General features: G+C 41.0%; 1 protein-coding gene and 1 long non-coding RNA gene across 9 annotated transcripts in view; both read left to right on the top strand.

Moving 5' to 3' along the window:
- tgfbr1b (transforming growth factor, beta receptor 1 b) overlaps nucleotides 1-17,474 on the top strand; it is a 79,218-nt gene that overhangs the window by 33,522 nt on the left and 28,222 nt on the right. For 7 of the 8 annotated variants that reach the window (XR_015761567.1, XR_015761566.1, XR_015761565.1 and 4 more), the window contains one exon: nucleotides 7,236-7,496. Coding sequence is in view for 3 of the 8 variants with exons in the window: in XM_088001151.1 (XP_087857277.1) it covers nucleotides 7,236-7,496 (261 nt within the window). In the remaining 5 variants the exon portion in view is untranslated. The remainder of the gene's footprint in view (nucleotides 1-7,235; nucleotides 7,497-17,474) is intronic. The other variant, XM_088001150.1, reaches the window with a different exon arrangement.
- Nucleotides 7,507-16,851, top strand: LOC148153501 (uncharacterized). The gene is made up of 2 exons (XR_015761568.1): nucleotides 7,507-8,742; nucleotides 9,079-16,851. It is a non-coding gene; the product is annotated as an uncharacterized LOC148153501 (long non-coding RNA).

Here is a 17,474-nt window from a genome sequence, read left to right as displayed (position 1 = left end):
TAGTTATTTTGAGGTATTCTGTGTTTAGTCCTGTTCCTGTCCTGTCTTCCCTGTTGATTGCTTCCCAGGTGTGTCTAGTTCCCTGATTACCCTCCCTGTGTATTTAAGTCCACCTGTTGTCTTTGTTCCTTGTCAGGTCATCATCTATGGTACGTCTGTCTGTTGCTACATGTCTTGTTTCCTCTGTGCTCCCTGTGTTGCTGATTCTGTTATCTTGGATTTATTCATTAAACACCTTCTAATTGTCTGCCTGGGCCTATGAGCGTCTTCCTCACCGCCAAAAAAATCACATCATGACACCCACTGGATGGAATAAACTAGGGCTGTTGTAAACGAATATTTTAGTAATCAAGTAATCTATCGATTATTCTTACGATTAATCGAGTAATCGGATAAAAAAAAAATTATAAAATGAAATATTGGTAAATCTGGCATAATACAGGTGTTACTATCAGATATCAATATCAGTCCAATTTTTCATATTTGAGCATCCCTAACAGTTGCTTTTTTGTAGTTTAGAAAACTAACCTGTAACAATAATAGCTCACTTTCTAAGTTAACCAGAAGAAAAGTTATAGAAAAATCTGAAATTATATTGAATTTAATAACAAAGAGGCAGGCTCACAAATATGCTTATAAAAAATGTCTACAATCCAGCTTTTAGTTTATGTATTCATCTTCAGTGAGTTTAATAGATTAATTAAACTCACCTCTCCACCTAACTTGTCACGCTTTGGGTTTGAAAATACGGGAAATGCCGTCTGGAGTGGGAGGAGAGGGCGAATGAACGAACGTAAGATGGATGGAGGGGAGGAAATAGACCAGCGGACTGACGAACCGTTAGACCGGGGGACGAACACGGGGGGAAGCAATACGGGATATTTACGACACCTTCACTGGTCACACTCAGAAACTCATCTACCAGCCATGTACGATGCGCTCCGCCACCCGTTTCTTCAGACCGGGATATGAAATTTATTGTGCGGTTCGTCGGTAAAGCTACATTTACACGGTAAGCATCAGCTACTCAGCCGCCCGCCCTGTTCAGGCTATCCGCTCACCTCAGCGCTCTTCCCGCCGTTCGCTTTCAACCAGCAGCCCCGGAGGAGAAATGCTGCCGTACTCCAGGCATTCTCCCAGTCATTTTAAGGATGCTTATTGGTTCCCCAAAAACGATAAAAAGTCGGGCATTATCATCAATCAATAAAATCCCCACGGGCCAATCTTGAAGATTGGACTTTATGCCGCTGAGACTTAGCTTTTGTCAACAACTCAGAGGCGGAAGTGAGAGCTCCGCGCAACGCAAATGAAGTCCCGGCCGGAACACGGTGCGCTAACTAATAAAACATAAATTAACGAAGCTTCGAGGCAGGTAAATTTTCCTCGAGGAATTTTAGTAATCGAGGTACTCGAATCATTCGAGGAATCGTTTCAGCCCTACAAAGAAGGAAATCTCTTGTTACCAAAAGATTTCATCTTTATCTGGCTCACCAAAACTAATGCTAAGCACTTCATTAATAGTTCATATGTTTTAGAAAACATCACTCAATTGAAACAGTGATGTGGAAAACCTGAAATCAAATTTGGATACAGTTGGTGTTGGTGCTATCTTTATTGATTTCCAGAAAGCTTTCAACATCATGTATTGCTTAATGAATTCTCTTATTTTAGCAGTTTTTTAGGTGGATTAAACTGCATTAATTTCATGTTTAACAAAGTGTATTAGGGTACAGCACAGCTATGGGGTCCCACAGGGGTCCGTGTTGGGACCATTGCTTTTCAGCTTGTTGTTCATTAATGACTTACCAGAATGATGCTCAGATGTACATGTATGCAGATGATGCAGTCTCAGGGTTTCCCCCAGAAAACTTGCTAAGTCCGGTGGTCGGGGCGACGAGGTGTTCCACCAGCGGTCCACCGAGTTTTTGTATTACAAGATGTTAAGTAAGCAGGAAATGTAAAAATATTACTGGAAGACATCGCCAGTTAAACGCTATTTAAACTAGGGCTGTTGTAAACAAATATTTTAGTAATATATAGATTATTCTTACAATTAATCGAGTAATCGGATAAAAAAATGTGTAAAATAAAATATTGGTAAATCTGGCATAACATCGGTCTTACTATCAGATATCAATATCAGTCCAATTTTTCATATTTGAGCTTCCCTAAAGGTTACTTTTTGTAGCTTAGAAAGCTAACCTGTAACAATAATAGCTCACTTTCTAAGTTAACCTGAAGAAAAGTTATACAAAGATCTGAAATTATATTGAATTTAATAATAAGGAGGCAAGCTCACAAATGCGCTTATAAAAAATGTCTGTTGCTGGGTTTCAGATGACGTAGCACTGACGTCACCCAATCCACATGGAGAAACTAAATTCAGCCCATTTATTTCTGTTGATCCAGCATCAAAATGTCTAAAGTCTGTGTCCTGTACGGTTGCTCCAACTGTTCTAATAGAAAGAAAGATAAATGTTATTTTCATGTTTCAAAGGTAGTTGGTCACAAGAGAGTTAATTTTAAAAAAAAACTTACCGAAAAAGAGGAGAAAAGTGGATCAACAAGAGAATTAGTGATGTTACTACATTCATGCATCACACACGACAGTGTTGTGGCACTATTCAAGTATATTTTTGAAGTGGACATGTTAAGTGCAATTTGAAATGAGAAATGTAAAATATGATAAAAATAAATTTGTGTTTATTTGATTCCTATTCAAGACACTTTGATAAGAATGAGTATTGTTATGTGCTTCGGGCACATTATGATTTTTGTCTATTTCTTTTTTTTTGTTTTCTTATAGACCTTGATTAAATTACCTTTTGTAAATATATTTTGGAGTTTGGATAATTTCTTTTGGTCATTTAATTACGTTAATTTGTGGCGCTGTTAGTCCGCCTATAAATAGGCTGGCTTTCGGCATGTGGGGCTCTCTCCCCTCCATTCCCGCCTGGGCTCCGCCTCTCCGCTTGCTTCTGCTCGCTCCACCACCACCAGCCGCTGTGGGCCGCAGCTGAGGTTTCCAGCCTGCCATGCGGTATCTTTGTTAACCTTTGTTTGTTTGTTTTTTCGTTGTGAGTTTGGCCTGGTGGGACCGGTTGTCCTGTTTTCGATCTTTCTTTTGCATTAGGTTATTTTTGTTTTAGTCCGGTACTAGTAGGGGCTTCGACGGCCATGTATAGGGTTGGCCCCCTGCTGTACCGTTTTGTTCTGTTTGACCGGCTCACCAGGTCCAATTTTCTGTTAATACTTTTGGGGTTTTGTTTTCTTTTTCTTTGGGACACGGGATCTGAGGGTTTGAATGCTATTTTCTTCACAGAAAATCAGAAGAACCTGAATTAAGAAAAACAAAGTGAAGAGAATTTATGAATAAAATATTTTGTTGAACCCTCATCTTTTGTCTCGTCTCCTCAAGTATGTTGTGCCCTTGGTGGACGTAACAGTATATATGTGTGCCTCGTGATTTTTTTCAATTAAAACAATGTACCTTGGCTCAAAAAAGGTTAAAAAACACAGCTATATTTTTTTTATGCCCTAGTGTGGTTGTTCTCAGAGTGCTAATGTTGTTAGCAGTTAGCTCAGTGCAAGTCACAAACAAAATATAATGTTTATTCAGTGGGACTTTCATGCTAAAAAAAAAAAAGAAGAAAGCTAAATAAATTAAATATAACCTACCCACCCATACAGTTACAGTGAGCTGTGACTATTCCCCCACATGCTTCGTGTCTGGCCACAAACCATATTCGTGGCCAGACACGAACATGGGCTTTCTGTAGATTGGTATGAATAGTTGACTTATATTGGACCTGAATCCAGCGTCCTACAACAACTCAACATTAACATACAACTCCAGCATGATTTTGGGTTTATAGAAGCTAAATAAGTTATTTACCAGGAGATCCAAGCTCGTAGAAATAGCATGGGTTAGTTCGTTGTTAGCATCGTTATCATAGACTAATTACTTAAAATAGCACAACTCACTACTCACCCGGCAGAAACAAGTCGACAGCCATTTAATGCTTCTTTTGATCCTAAGTGCTTGACCCAACTTGAAACTAAATGATTGTATTCTCCAGGCTTTTGAAAACTTTCTTCTGGCTCGTCGTATAATATGAGGTCTGCAGCTCCAGGTAGTTAGTTATGGGGATTACCTCGATACCGGGTAAATTCTCAAGATTATAAGATTAGTCTTTTTTTTTACAGCGATAATACGGATCATATCCTAAATATATGCATATTTTTTCGAGATGCATCGTTTGTTCCAGCCTATTTAGGACATTATTGTACTTGATGTGATCAATTTTGCTTTGTTTTGAACCAGAGAAATCCCCTTCCGGCCCTCCATCTGAATTTTGCGCGTCATCCAGGTCACGTGTCTGAAACCCAGCAATACTCCAGCTTTTAGTTTATGTATAATGTAAGTAAGATGGGGGTGGAAATACAAACAAACAAACCTAATGTGTGGGTGGGGATGTGGGGGAGACGCGACCAGTAGACTAGGGAACGAACGCAAGAACGGGGGGGAGCAATATGGGATATTTATGGCACCTTCGTTCGTTACACTCAGAAACTCATCTACCAGCCATTTACCACCACGATGATTTCTGCCACCCGTTTGTTGAGACCGGGATAATATGAAAGTTATTGTGCGGTTCGTTCGTCCGTAAAGCTACACTTTCACTTTAACCATCAACTTCTCAGCGACCTGCCATGTTCAGTCTATCCGCTTACCTGTATAAATACTCCTGCAGCGCTCTTCCCGCCGTTCGCTTTGGACCAGCAGCTCCCAGAGGAGAAAAGCTGGTGTACTCCAGGCATCACGCCAGTCATTTTAAGGATGATTATTGGCCCTCCAAAAACAATGAAAACCCGGGCATTATCATCAATCAACTTGAAAATTGGACGTTATGCCGCTAACACTTAGCTTTTGTCAACAACTCAGAGGCAGAAGTCAGAGCTACGCGTAATGCAAATAATGTCCTGGCTGGAACATGGTGCTCGAAATAATAAAACATAAATTAACAAAGCTTCAAGGCAGGTCAATTTTCTTTAAGGAATTTTAATAATCGAGGTACTCGAAGGGCTGCACAGTGGCACAGTTGGTAGAGCTGTTGCCATGCAGCAAGAAGGTCCTGGGTTTGATTCCTGGTTTTTCTGCATGCAGTTTGCATGTTCTGCATGCGTGGGTTTTCTCCGGGTACTCTGGTTAATTGGTCTCTCTAAATTCTCCCTAGGTGTGTGTGCATGGTTGTTTGTCCTGTGTTGCTCTGTCCAGGGTGTACCCCACCTCTCGCCCAGAACGATAGCTGGAGATAGACACCAGCACCTCCCGACCCCTCTAGGGACAAGGGTGTAAGAAAATGGATGGATGGAGGTACTCGAATCGTTTCAGTCCTAATTTAAACCCATAATTAGACTTAAAAATGACAAATCAAAAAATAAAATTAATATTAATTATTTGCACTTCTGTTTAATCCAAATTAAGTCAGCAGCTCCATAAGGCCTCCTAGGGCTTCAGGGCCCCATAAATGCTAATATTTTAACACTGACCACAAATATATAAATGTAACATTTGTTTATTGAGATGATCAATGCTGCTAAGTTTGATTTAATGGTTTCAGCATTTATAAATTAAAAGATTTTTAATTTGTTCACAAATACAAATGAGCAAACTGCAATTATAACTGATTGTTTTTAGTTTGGCCAATTAAACTACTCCCTTCTCCCAGATTAAATCTAACACAAAAGATGTTAGAGTTGCTGATGTTTTTAGCAGCAACAGGGGCCCCTTAGTCAAATTCTGCTCAAGGCCTCATACAGCCTTGTACCGGCCCTGCATGATGAGTTAAATCTGCTACACTGTGCGCTGAGATGCACAACAAATGGGAGATTTAATTCAATGCTTCTAATGTGGCTTTAGTAGCTCTTTGTTTTCGTGTCTGTTGGGTTTTTAATACGGCCCACAGAAACTGATTTGGTTTGTTCGAACTTTAAGGGATGAGATTTTCTGATCTCCGCGTGGCCGCACGCATTAACTCTGGCTGACTAAGTAGACAAAGCATTTTATATGGTTTGGTGCTTCGTGTAACTGGAAAGATAATAATAAAATAACATAAAACCAGTGTGATGCGTGACTATAAGGAGAGTGCGAAAGCTCCTCTCCGGGCTGAACCTGCATGATGAAGTTAGGGCTGGTTCGTTAACCACTAATGCACCGCCACCCGGGTACACATACATAAACTTTATCATCACAAACTGAGCCAGGCGCTGGGCAGCGTGTTGGGATGTAAACGCCGTACAGAATCCTTAGTTCACAAAGATAAATCAGTCTCACCGCTTGCTCATCACGCACCTCAGAAAGCGCGACTACAAGTTATTCCTGCAGTTCACAACCAGAGCTAACGCGGCAGGGTTTAAACTCCTACCTTGATGTGGAGTAGGCTACTCCAAAGAAACATGATTCCACACAGTGGGTTGATGTAAATATCTCTACAGGTCAGCCTGGGTCCAGTTTGAGTGAAAGGAGAAGCATGTGATCCATGCTGAGTTAAACTTCAGACATCCAGCTGCTGCAGCACACGCGCTAACAGTGTGATTGGTCTGGCTGTAAATGCATCAATTATAAACCTATCGTCTATAAACATGACTTTTAGGAACAAATCTGTTCCGCCAGTGAAACGCTCAGAGCAACAGAGACACTTGCAATCGGGAAAAAAATAAATAAATAAATAATTAAGCGATTAAAAAAAATAAATAAATAAATAAAAAAAAAAGATTATTATTATTTTCCTAGGAACAAAAAAAGCAACGCTTAGCCTGGTGGGGGGGGCTAGTAAAGCATGGCGGGCCGCCAGGCTTATAATACACTGGAGGAAACCCTGCAGTCTTGCTAAAAAAGCAGCACACAAACTGCTGCAATGTGTGATGTTAATAACATATTCAGATCTCACTTGGATCTGAATATGTCCAGCTGTGTGGAAGTACTTCCAAAAAAAAAAAAAAATCCAACTGCTGACAGGGATTCTAGTGACGACAAAAACCTAGAACAGAGTTTTGTTCTACTGTGACGTCACAGGAAGTCCTGCTGTGACTCCTCCCTTCAGGGAGCTGTGCATAAAAACAGCTTAAATGCTGTGAGTTTTTACCTGTGTTGCTCTTCAGTTTTTCTTGTTCCGCCATGGGTGGGCCCAACACATGACATATTCCTCTGTTTTCTTCTTTGTGTGTTGTAGCAGAAGAAGAAAAACCCCAGTCTTTGGGCCCCGTGGCCCTCGCTGCGGTGATTGCATGCCCAGTGTGTGTGCTGTGTCTGCTGCTCATTCTGGCATTCTACATCTGCCACAACCAAAGAGGTCTGGGTGCCGGCGGAGCGGGGACCCTCCACCACCGTGTGCCCAATGAGGAGGACCCCTCCATGGATCACCCCTTCATCACTGTTGGAACAACGCTCAAAGACCTCATCTATGACATGACCACATCCGGCTCTGGATCAGGTACTGCTCACTTACCTGCCCTTACATTTTAGTTTTTAACTATCGCTAAAATACTCAAAGACCTTGCACTAAACACAAATGACTGTGGGAAATCCTTGTATCATTGTGTTTATTAGTTTGACCTCTTATTGGTCAAACTAATAAGATTGCACTTCCTTGAAAAAGAAATGCAATTTTCAAAAATGGGTGTGACCAAATAGCTGTCCCCCTCTGGCTGCTTTGAATGCAGATGTAAAACTAGGTACAGATGTATCTTTTGCCACGTTGGAATGTTGATCGCAGTTTTTTTCAATTTGAGGAGCAGAAAGCTTTTTGCTTTTCATTTATTTTCATTTATTAATATGGCACCAGTTCATAACAAATACCCATCTGCAGGGCGTCCAGTTTAGGATAACTGCTGATGTCCTCACTGTTTGGAATTATGTCCTCTTCCTGCCTGTCCTGAAGCCTCAGAGTGGGAAAAAACCACAGGCTTTATGTTGCAGCTACACTGGTTCTTGTTGATGACCGACTGTTCATTGTGTGTGATCATTAGCTGCTGACTTAATTTGGAATCTGTCTGGAACAGGGCTCCTGAGTCCCATCAAGTTAGTCACAAACTTGACCTAGTTTCTTAATTATGTGGCTGAAAAAAGCCTGAGGTTGCAGTAGTGCAACAAGTCCTTCTGAAATAAACCCTCTGAACACGGAACGTCTCCCTGAGGTTCAACAAGAATACCCATATAGCTACGGTGGCCGACAGGTGCAAATGCGCAGCAAAAGAGAAAACATGCAAACAAAAGAAAAGACACACGCACAAATTAAATGCGGCAAACAAAAAAGAAAACACCCCCGAATTAAATGCAGCAAACAAAAAAGAAAACACCCCCGAATGAAATGCAGCAAACAAAAAAGAAGACACCCCCGAATGAAATGCAGCAAACAAAAAAGAAAACACCCCCGAATGAAATGCAGCAAACAAAACGTGTTGAAAACGGAAGTGCTCCAGACCACTAGGGGGAGTCTAACAAAAAATAGCTGTGTCCGAATTCAGGCTCTGCATCCTTTCAAGGGCCCTGAGAAACTGATCCTTCGAAGCATAGACATAATAAAAGAGTACACCCCCCGCCCCCCACGATTGGCTGCTCCGGCGCAAATACACTTTGCTTTGCTCAACCAAAACAGCAGAAGATGCCTTCAGCACTGCGGAATATTGTTGATCGGATCGACGGACTACTGACGTGAGGGCTCGACAGACTTTTCGCAAGTAAGATGGACATATTACTGTGTATTTTTGTGATTAGAATATTACTATACTGTATTTATTATGTCCACTGGCGAAATACCAGCTAATGCTAGCTATAGTGCTTGGTGTTCAGCCCCCGCTCTGACAGCTAACCGAGATTCCGTAAATCTTAAAATGTTTCAGTCATTCTCCAACATTTAGATTATCTGATGCAAGAGCCTACTATAGAAATGAAACAATATTATAAAAATCATAACATTCACCAGCAAAGTTTACACAGATGACAATGGCTATTATTTAATTATTTAACTCAGTCAACGTAAGATAACTCGAAAATGTCCCGTTTTTGTTTTGAAGGTTTCCTACGACGTGAGGAAGAAGGGAGAGACAGATTCACTGCACAGCACGGATGAATCTCGTATCGGATTTTGTACCCAATCTCAGCTGCTGAATCACTCTTAAACCAGAACTCGTAGGCTGGAAAACATTTTATATATATATATATGTGTGTGTGTGTGTGTGTGTGTGTGTGTGTGTGTGTGTGTGTGTGTGTGTGTGTGTGTGCGTGCGTGCATAATCATGCATAGCCTAATGTATATTATTCAGTATTAATGATTATTTATTTATGTTTGTATACTTATATAAGTATGTATTGATAAGACGAGAGCGGTCCGTTAGGCGTCTGTCCTTTTATTATGTCTATGTGAGAAACGGCCCGATCTACAGAAGACGGGTCCTTCGAAGGCCACGAATATGGACGACCAGAAGAGAGAAGCTGTAGCCTCCGGCTAGCTGCCTAGCCTCCATCTCGGCGTTATGTTGCTTAGCAACCGTGACAACGTGAAGCACAGAGCAGCGAAGGAAAAAAAACGGACTCAGTTGTTTTTTACTCTTTATTTCTGTATTATTCTTCACCTTTTGTAATAAAGGTTGTTCCATAGTAAAAAGAAAATCTGTCTGATTCTAAAATGTTTAATGTATACAAGGGATATTATTCATTTTCAAATACTCTCCAGATCTCAGGTAGTAAGACATTACAGTTAAATAAACTATGTTTGAAGGCTTAACTTTAATCAGTCAAACCCATTTGCTCAGGAATAAATTAAATACTTTACTTAACCAAAAGATTTTACTACTACCTAACTTAATATCTACATGGAGCGCCCGGCCAGCTGACAGCTTGCGAGTGAAGCTGGCTGTTAATGCAGCGGGAGAAGACATCTCCGAAAACGTCGGAGCAATATTGGAAGTCGGTGATTTATTAATGAACCGAGCAGATATTTCAGATCTATACATCTACATTCTCGCCTAAAAACATTGTAAAAAATAATTTTGTGTAATTTTAAGTGTAATACAGCAAAAATTATTTTGTCGCCATTGCTGTTTTTCTGAACACCCGCTTTAAAGGATGCAGAGCCTGAATTCGGACACAGCTATTTTTTGTTAGACTCCCCCTAGTGGTCTGGAGCACTTCCGTTTTCAACACTTTTTGTTTGCTGCATTTCATTCGGGGGTGTCTTCTTTTTTGTTTGCTGCATTTCATTCGGGGGTGTCTTCTTTTTTGTTTGCGTCTCTCTTTTTGTTTGCTGCATTTCATTCGGGGGTGTTTTCTTTTTTGTTTGCTGCATTTCATTCGGGGGTGTCTTCTTTTTTGTTTGCTGGATTTAATTCGGGGGTGTTTTCTTTTTTGTTTGCTGCATTTAATTCAGGGGTGTTTTCTTTTTTGTTTGCTGCATTTAATTCGGGGGTGTGTCTTTTCTTTTGTTTGCATGTTTTCTCTTTTGCTGCGCATTTGCACCTGTCGGCCACCGTATATAGCACTCTAAGCCAATCAGAGATAGCGCAATCACCAACCCATTATAGAAAAGATTTCACTGATATCAAACTATTCGTTGGCTCATTTATAGCTGCTGACCAGTTGCATGTTTCATTGGTATTTTGATATTTTTCATGCAGTCATTCAGGCTAGATTTCCTCCATGCTGTAGTGTTATAGTAATCGAGACCGGTCTTGAAACCACTTTTTGATGGTTTCAACTCAGACTCGACCGCATTTGGTCTCAGTCTTGTGTCGGTCTACGACATTGAGGACTCTGGATTTTATTTCAAGACCACAACTGTATCACTTAAGTGCCAGCATATTGTCTGGTTTATTTGTCAACATCCTTGTTTTCAGTGGATGCAAAACTTACGGATTCATATCCAAGCAGTAACGTGACTTACTAATTACGTGTTTTTGTTACCACTGCCACCCACCACCTCCCCCTTTAACTTGCACGCAGTGCTCCAAGACATGCGCAGAGTTTGTCTTTGAGCGGGAGAAGATGTCTGTCTAATCATTGGTAATAAATTTCCCTACATAAATCATAAGAAAGTACGACATTTGAATTCAGCAGCGCTTCACTTTCAGAGACGGTTGGGACTAAGTCCAACTTAGTGTCACTTTGAAAAGAAGCTCAAAGAAAGGTAAGCTTTGTGAAATGATGTTACTAAAGCTAGTTGTACAGGGACAGATATGTTGCATTTGTGATTGAAAAAATCCTGTCACTTACTGCGCTTATTGTGCAGAGGTGTTGACTGACGTGCCACACATGTGTGACGACACTGTGACCAAATGCTGCAATATAGTGATGTGACTTTCACGAATGATCCGATTCTTCTGAATGGCTCTATACTATATATGTATGATAGAACTGGAGCCCCACTGAGAGGCATTCTTTGTTTTTGTAATGCTCTGTGTACACTAGGGGTTGAACGACTACATATTTTTTAAGGTCGACTACATCATGATAATAGTCGAGTTGATGTCGACTAGTCGCGGTGACGTCATAGTGATTGATGTAAGCGCACAAACCCTTCACAACTACTTGAAGGCTTTATCAGCTATTTTCACGGCAAATATTGACAACCCATCCTGTTCTCCCGCTTTTACTAAGTCTATTATGCAGAATTAAAAGAGCAATAAACAGATCATTCTTTGTAAGCAGCAAAGAAAAGTTCGTTGCACAAAGTCGGGTCTGACTTTTTTTTTTCCAAACACCGGCTGATACTGATGATCTCTGAATAGCTACTCATATAGGAGTCAAATTATCACACTGACCACAATGGTGCTTTTGGAACATCACAAACCAAAGTTATTATGAACGGATCCCGTTTGGTTACAGTTGAATTCAACGAAACCTCCTGCTGCTCCTCTGCGCAATGCGCAGCAGGAGGCTCTGCTGACTCAGAGTCGGTTCGGCTCTCTGAACCAACATGCAGACGGCGGTCGAGATCGCCTCTATCAGATCCTCAGAATGAAGCTTGGACTTAGTTTCCAGATGTAGTCAAACCATATCTTTATAAGAGCGTAAAGCTGCCAGGTTAAAAGCTTCAATCCGCCGCGTTGTTGCACATTTCTCCGGTAGTCTTTTTTTTTTTTTTTAAGGATTTTTTCGGCACTAGTTTATTTGACAGCAATCTGACTGTAAGGGGGCAGAGAGAGCGGAGCCGGGGAGAGAGGCATGGGCCCAGCGAATGGAGGACGGGAGTCGGACTCCTGACTACCGTGGGCTAAAGTCTCTGTATGCGGGGCGCTGCGCTAACCACCGCGCCGTGCAACTCTCCTATTGCGGTAGCCTATGCTGAAATTTTCAATTTCTCTTTGGTAAATTATTTACATTTTTATACAATTTGAGCTTTCTGACTAACTCATCTAGTCCACCTTCTTTCATTTCCTTTGAAAAATCTGTTTTGTCATCTGATTGCGACTAGTTGACTGGCCCAGAAAAAAGTAATTGCGACTAGTCGACTAATTGGTGCAACCCCTAGTGAGACCCCTAGAAAGACTGTATCTGTGTTCAAACTGAGTCAGTAAAGTTTTAGAAAGTCACAGTTATGTAAAGCATGTAATACTGATGGTGCAAACCTAATGAGTTTCCATTTACATGACAGTGATTTAAAGAGACCAGAAGCCTCGTGTTTGAGGCTCAGGGCGTTCTCTGGGACAAACATCCTGTTCAGGATTTCGTGTCATAAAGCTATTCTGTGCAGCACGAAGAGCATGCACACACCATCCCAAAGCAGAGTTGTGTTGTGGCAGTGTTGTGCACTGATCCCTTTAAATGGAGTCAAACCCAGCCCAGCCCACAGCCTACCTGTGTGTCCTGAAAGCGCTGACAGTTAAGGTTCCAATTTACACTACCACCATATTGCTCTGTCTGTGTCTCTCTCTCTCTCTCTCTCTCTCTCTCTCTCTCTCTGTCTTTCTTTCTCTTTTTTTTCTCTTTCTCTCTCTGTCTCTCTGCAGAACCTACTGGGTTGTAGCATATACAGTGCTGACTCAGTGTTGTGCCTGCTGGAAGCAGACAAGTTGCAGCTTGCAGAAATTACTCGCGAATTTCCCTGGAATAGAGTTACATTACATTCCATGGGATGTAAATTGTTTCCTTAACCTGAGATTTCTCAACATCTGCCAAGACTTCCAACTGCAAACAGACTCTGCTGCACCCGGTTCAGCTAAACAGCTTCTTACACTGTTTGCACTTTCTTTATCTTTATTTTATAAACCACATTTATGGGGAAATTAGCTAACTTTTAGTCTTCTTTCTGTTATCACAAGTAAAACACTGGAGGGTGTTGGGCTTGTGTTTGGCATGGTGCACTGACAGATCAAACAAAGAAAACTCAAGAAAGAAAAAAAGAGAAAGGGAGCCATTTTGATAAGGGGGTACCGATTACCGATTTATCGGCCAGCCGATTTATCACAACCGATTTCCTTCATTTAGGGAGATCGGTGATCAGCCCATACTTAAAGGTGAAGCTGAGCTCATCTGCCTCAGCAAAGGTCTGAACATCAACCACTGTTTCTCTGCTGTGACAGAGGTTTGACTAGCAGGTCATATCTGCACGACTGCACGTAACAATAGTCACCCCATTGTTACCAAGTCAACCATTGGATCCAGCTGAGTCATCAGATGATTTCTGTGTGTTTCCTTGTTGATGTGATGGTGTGGCACATGAACAGCTGTTGGTGTATGTGTTGGTGTGTCTGAAAAGCTGTTTTGGTAGAGTCAAAACAGAGCTGTCTCTCAGAATCTGTCAGCAGTTGTGTTGTGCTGGAGGGCGGCTCCTCGTCACCACCACAGCCCAATCTAGTCTGAGACCGGTTAAGATCACTGGTTCTGTTCTGGGACCAGCTCCTGATCTGCCACGAATCATTTCTTCAATTGGTGAACTGACCGCCCTGGAAGACTTTGCAGATGACCTCTGATCTTGATCTGTGTCGAACTGCAATATCAGTTCAGTGCCTGAAGTTCACTGCTGCTGTTTGTATGACGCAATAAACAATCAATTCCCATAAATCTTTTAGTTTTTTAAATTTTTATGTAACCTTTATTCCACCAGAAAAATCCCATTGAGATGAAAAATCTCTTTTGCAAGAGAATACTGGGAATAAGAGACTGGGAGCAGCTTGCAGAGATTACTGAACATTCACAGCAAAAAGCAGACAGAAATAAATGAATTAAAAGATTCCTCAATTAGAGACAGATGATTCCTTCTCAAAATCAGAAAAAAGCCTTAAAAACATTTAGAGACAGCAGCAACTTTAGGTTAATGTATTTCTGCAATTGTTTCCAAGAAGAGCAGAAGAATGAAAAGATTTCTTTGCATGTTCAGTTTGGACTTTAGAAATAAGTCCTGATAATGAAGAGGGTATTCTCATATGGCCTCATGAATAAACATATGCCAGACTAGTTCATATTTATGGAAATTCCCACATATAGTTACAGTGACGTGTAGTAACATAGACAGTCATGAACTAAACCAAACAGAACATTTCCACTACACACCTCTAGAGGTCTCTCCTTCTCCAGATCAAGCCTCTGTCCCAGCAGGTCTCCTGCTAGCAGAATTAACTCTAAATGTTGGGTAATCATTTAGATTGGTCGCTCATTAATACTTTCTATCAGCTGAGGAGGACCCTGCTGCTGAAAGAACCAGTGCTGGAGGTGGAGCTGATGCCACAGATCTTGGTCACAACCCGAACCCTGGTTCTGTGCAGCCGGGCGTTACCAACGTTACCAAGCAAAGTGTCAGGCTACCTGGCTCAGAATATATCTGTGACTTAAGCAGCTGTGGTTGAAACATTTGCTGCTATTTTTTACCAGCTGATGCTACTAAATATTAGCTGCCATGAAAAAGAACCTTGAGGCAGATTCAGCCAGAAATGCGAAGGTTAAAGGAAGAAAGGAAGAAAAGAAAATAAAACCTTTTTTTCAAAGGTTTTATGTTTTTCTTTATTTTAAGGCTTAAAAATCCAAGTAAAAATCTATTTATTTTAAAATTACATCCAAAAAACCTTTAGTAAATATTTATTTGAAACAATTATGGCTGTAAATAATTTTTTGCAAGTTTTTTTATTCATAGATCTGTTTATTACCAGTCAGTGATTTGTCCTGCTGCAACCCTTCACCATCGATCCTTCCTCTCCAAAAAAACTGGAGTCATTGTCGCGTCCTGAACTGTGTGGCTCAAACTGGGCTGCAGTCGTTCAGTAGAACCAGCTCCTCCTCTTCATCACTCCATCCAGATTCTTCTTCTAAAACTGGAGATAAATCGCTCACAGCTTCTGGGTATTCAGTCTTAGTTGTTTACAGTGTGACCTACAGTCATTATATCATAAGATGGAATTCATAATATTCTGAGAAATATTTATTAAAAGTTTTTTGTAGCACAGTAGTTCATCCTTTTAAATAATGTTAGTGACACTTGAATCTCAACAGTAGAACCATTTCCTTTTCCCCTAGCTACTGTGCTGTGAAGTGATGACATGAAGCAGAACAAACCAAACAGGCAGATGAGAGAGAGCAGCTAGAGCAACAACCAGGAAGGTAGAGCGAGACATCAAGTCAGAGCTGCAGGATAGACAGTAGAAAACCTAATCCCTCCCTTTGCATATCAGCACCTTCATAAAATAAGTTTTAGGCCAAAACGATTTAAAAATCCCTTTTGATAAAGAAAGACTTAGACCATTATTTTAGGAAGGTGCTAATATCTCAGGCTCTGTCTTTGTTATATAACTGTTTGAGGGTGCTGAAAGCCAACCCAGAGGACATCTTGTCCTCTGGTCCACATGCCCAATGCGGGGTCATTAGACGGTGCCTTCAGAGCAGCTTCCACAGCCTCTGAAGGGCTGCGGCAAAGCTGTTGCCCCAGTTGCCCTGCAGTTCTTCTCTTCTTCTTGGCTGCTTTTGCCTCACCTGACAGGATTGGTTAGTCGTCTCTTCATAAGTCATTTTCATGGTGGCGGCGTGTTTCTGGGGTGAAGAGGTGTCAATCACCTGCAGGTGTTCCCTCTGATGTCTCCTCAGAGATGGAGATCATTTCCTCCAGTTTATCTCCAGGGATTTTTTTTCTTCATTTAACGTCTTAAGCTCCAGCTGCTTTGGTTTGGCTCTAACTAAGGCCAGTCAAGACCTCAGTTCCAGGTAACAAGCAGGCGTCTTACACATCACTGAGTTGCATGCAAATCCTGAATGGCCTCCTTTAAGCATACGGAGATACAATCACTTGAAGATACTGATTTATAAAACTCTACTACTGGCTCCAACCTACTTAAATTCTCTCCTACAATCATCTGTTACTTTCCATTCTTTACGCTCCAAAAACATTTTTTTTTTTTGCATGTCCCATGCACAGAAAAAAGGAAACAAGCATTTAGTGTAATGACTCCTACTGTTGTGATCCTTGTTTTTCTGTGTAGTTATTTTGAGGTATTCTGTGTTTAGTCCTGTTCCTGTCCTGTCTTCCCTGTTGATTGCTTCCCAGGTGTGTCTAGTTCCCTGATTACCCTCCCTGTGTATTTAAGTCCACCTGTTGTCTTTGTTCCTTGTCAGGTCATCATCTATGGTACGTCTGTCTGTTGCTACATGTCTTGTTTCCTCTGTGCTCCCTGTGTTGCTGATTCTGTTATCTTGGATTTATTCATTAAACACCTTCTAATTGTCTGCCTGGGCCTATGAGCGTCTTCCTCACCGCCAAAAAAATCACATCATGACACCCACTGGATGGAATAAACTAGGGCTGTTGTAAACGAATATTTTAGTAATCAAGTAATCTATCGATTATTCTTACGATTAATCGAGTAATCGGATAAAAAAAAAATTATAAAATGAAATATTGGTAAATCTGGCATAATACAGGTGTTACTATCAGATATCAATATCAGTCCAATTTTTCATATTTGAGCATCCCTAACAGTTGCTTTTTTGTAGTTTAGAAAACTAACCTGTAACAATAATAGCTCACTTTCTAAGTTAACCAGAAGAAAAGTTATAGAAAAATCTGAAATTATATTGAATTTAATAACAAAGAGGCAGGCTCACAAATATGCTTATAAAAAATGTCTACAATCCAGCTTTTAGTTTATGTATTCATCTTCAGTGAGTTTAATAGATTAATTAAACTCACCTCTCCACCTAACTTGTCACGCTTTGGGTTTGAAAATACGGGAAATGCCGTCTGGAGTGGGAGGAGAGGGCGAATGAACGAACGTAAGATGGATGGAGGGGAGGAAATAGACCAGCGGACTGACGAACCGTTAGACCGGGGGACGAACACGGGGGGAAGCAATACGGGATATTTACGACACCTTCACTGGTCACACTCAGAAACTCATCTACCAGCCATGTACGATGCGCTCCGCCACCCGTTTCTTCAGACCGGGATATGAAATTTATTGTGCGGTTCGTCGGTAAAGCTACATTTACACGG

This window comes from Poecilia mexicana, unplaced genomic scaffold (assembly GCF_051168715.1).
Source record: "Poecilia mexicana isolate PSO_F unplaced genomic scaffold, ASM5116871v1 scaffold_20, whole genome shotgun sequence".
Taxonomy (NCBI): domain Eukaryota; kingdom Metazoa; phylum Chordata; class Actinopteri; order Cyprinodontiformes; family Poeciliidae; genus Poecilia; species Poecilia mexicana.
The sequence above is the reverse complement of the archived record's forward strand: the minus strand, read 5'-3'. Positions and strand labels throughout refer to the sequence as shown.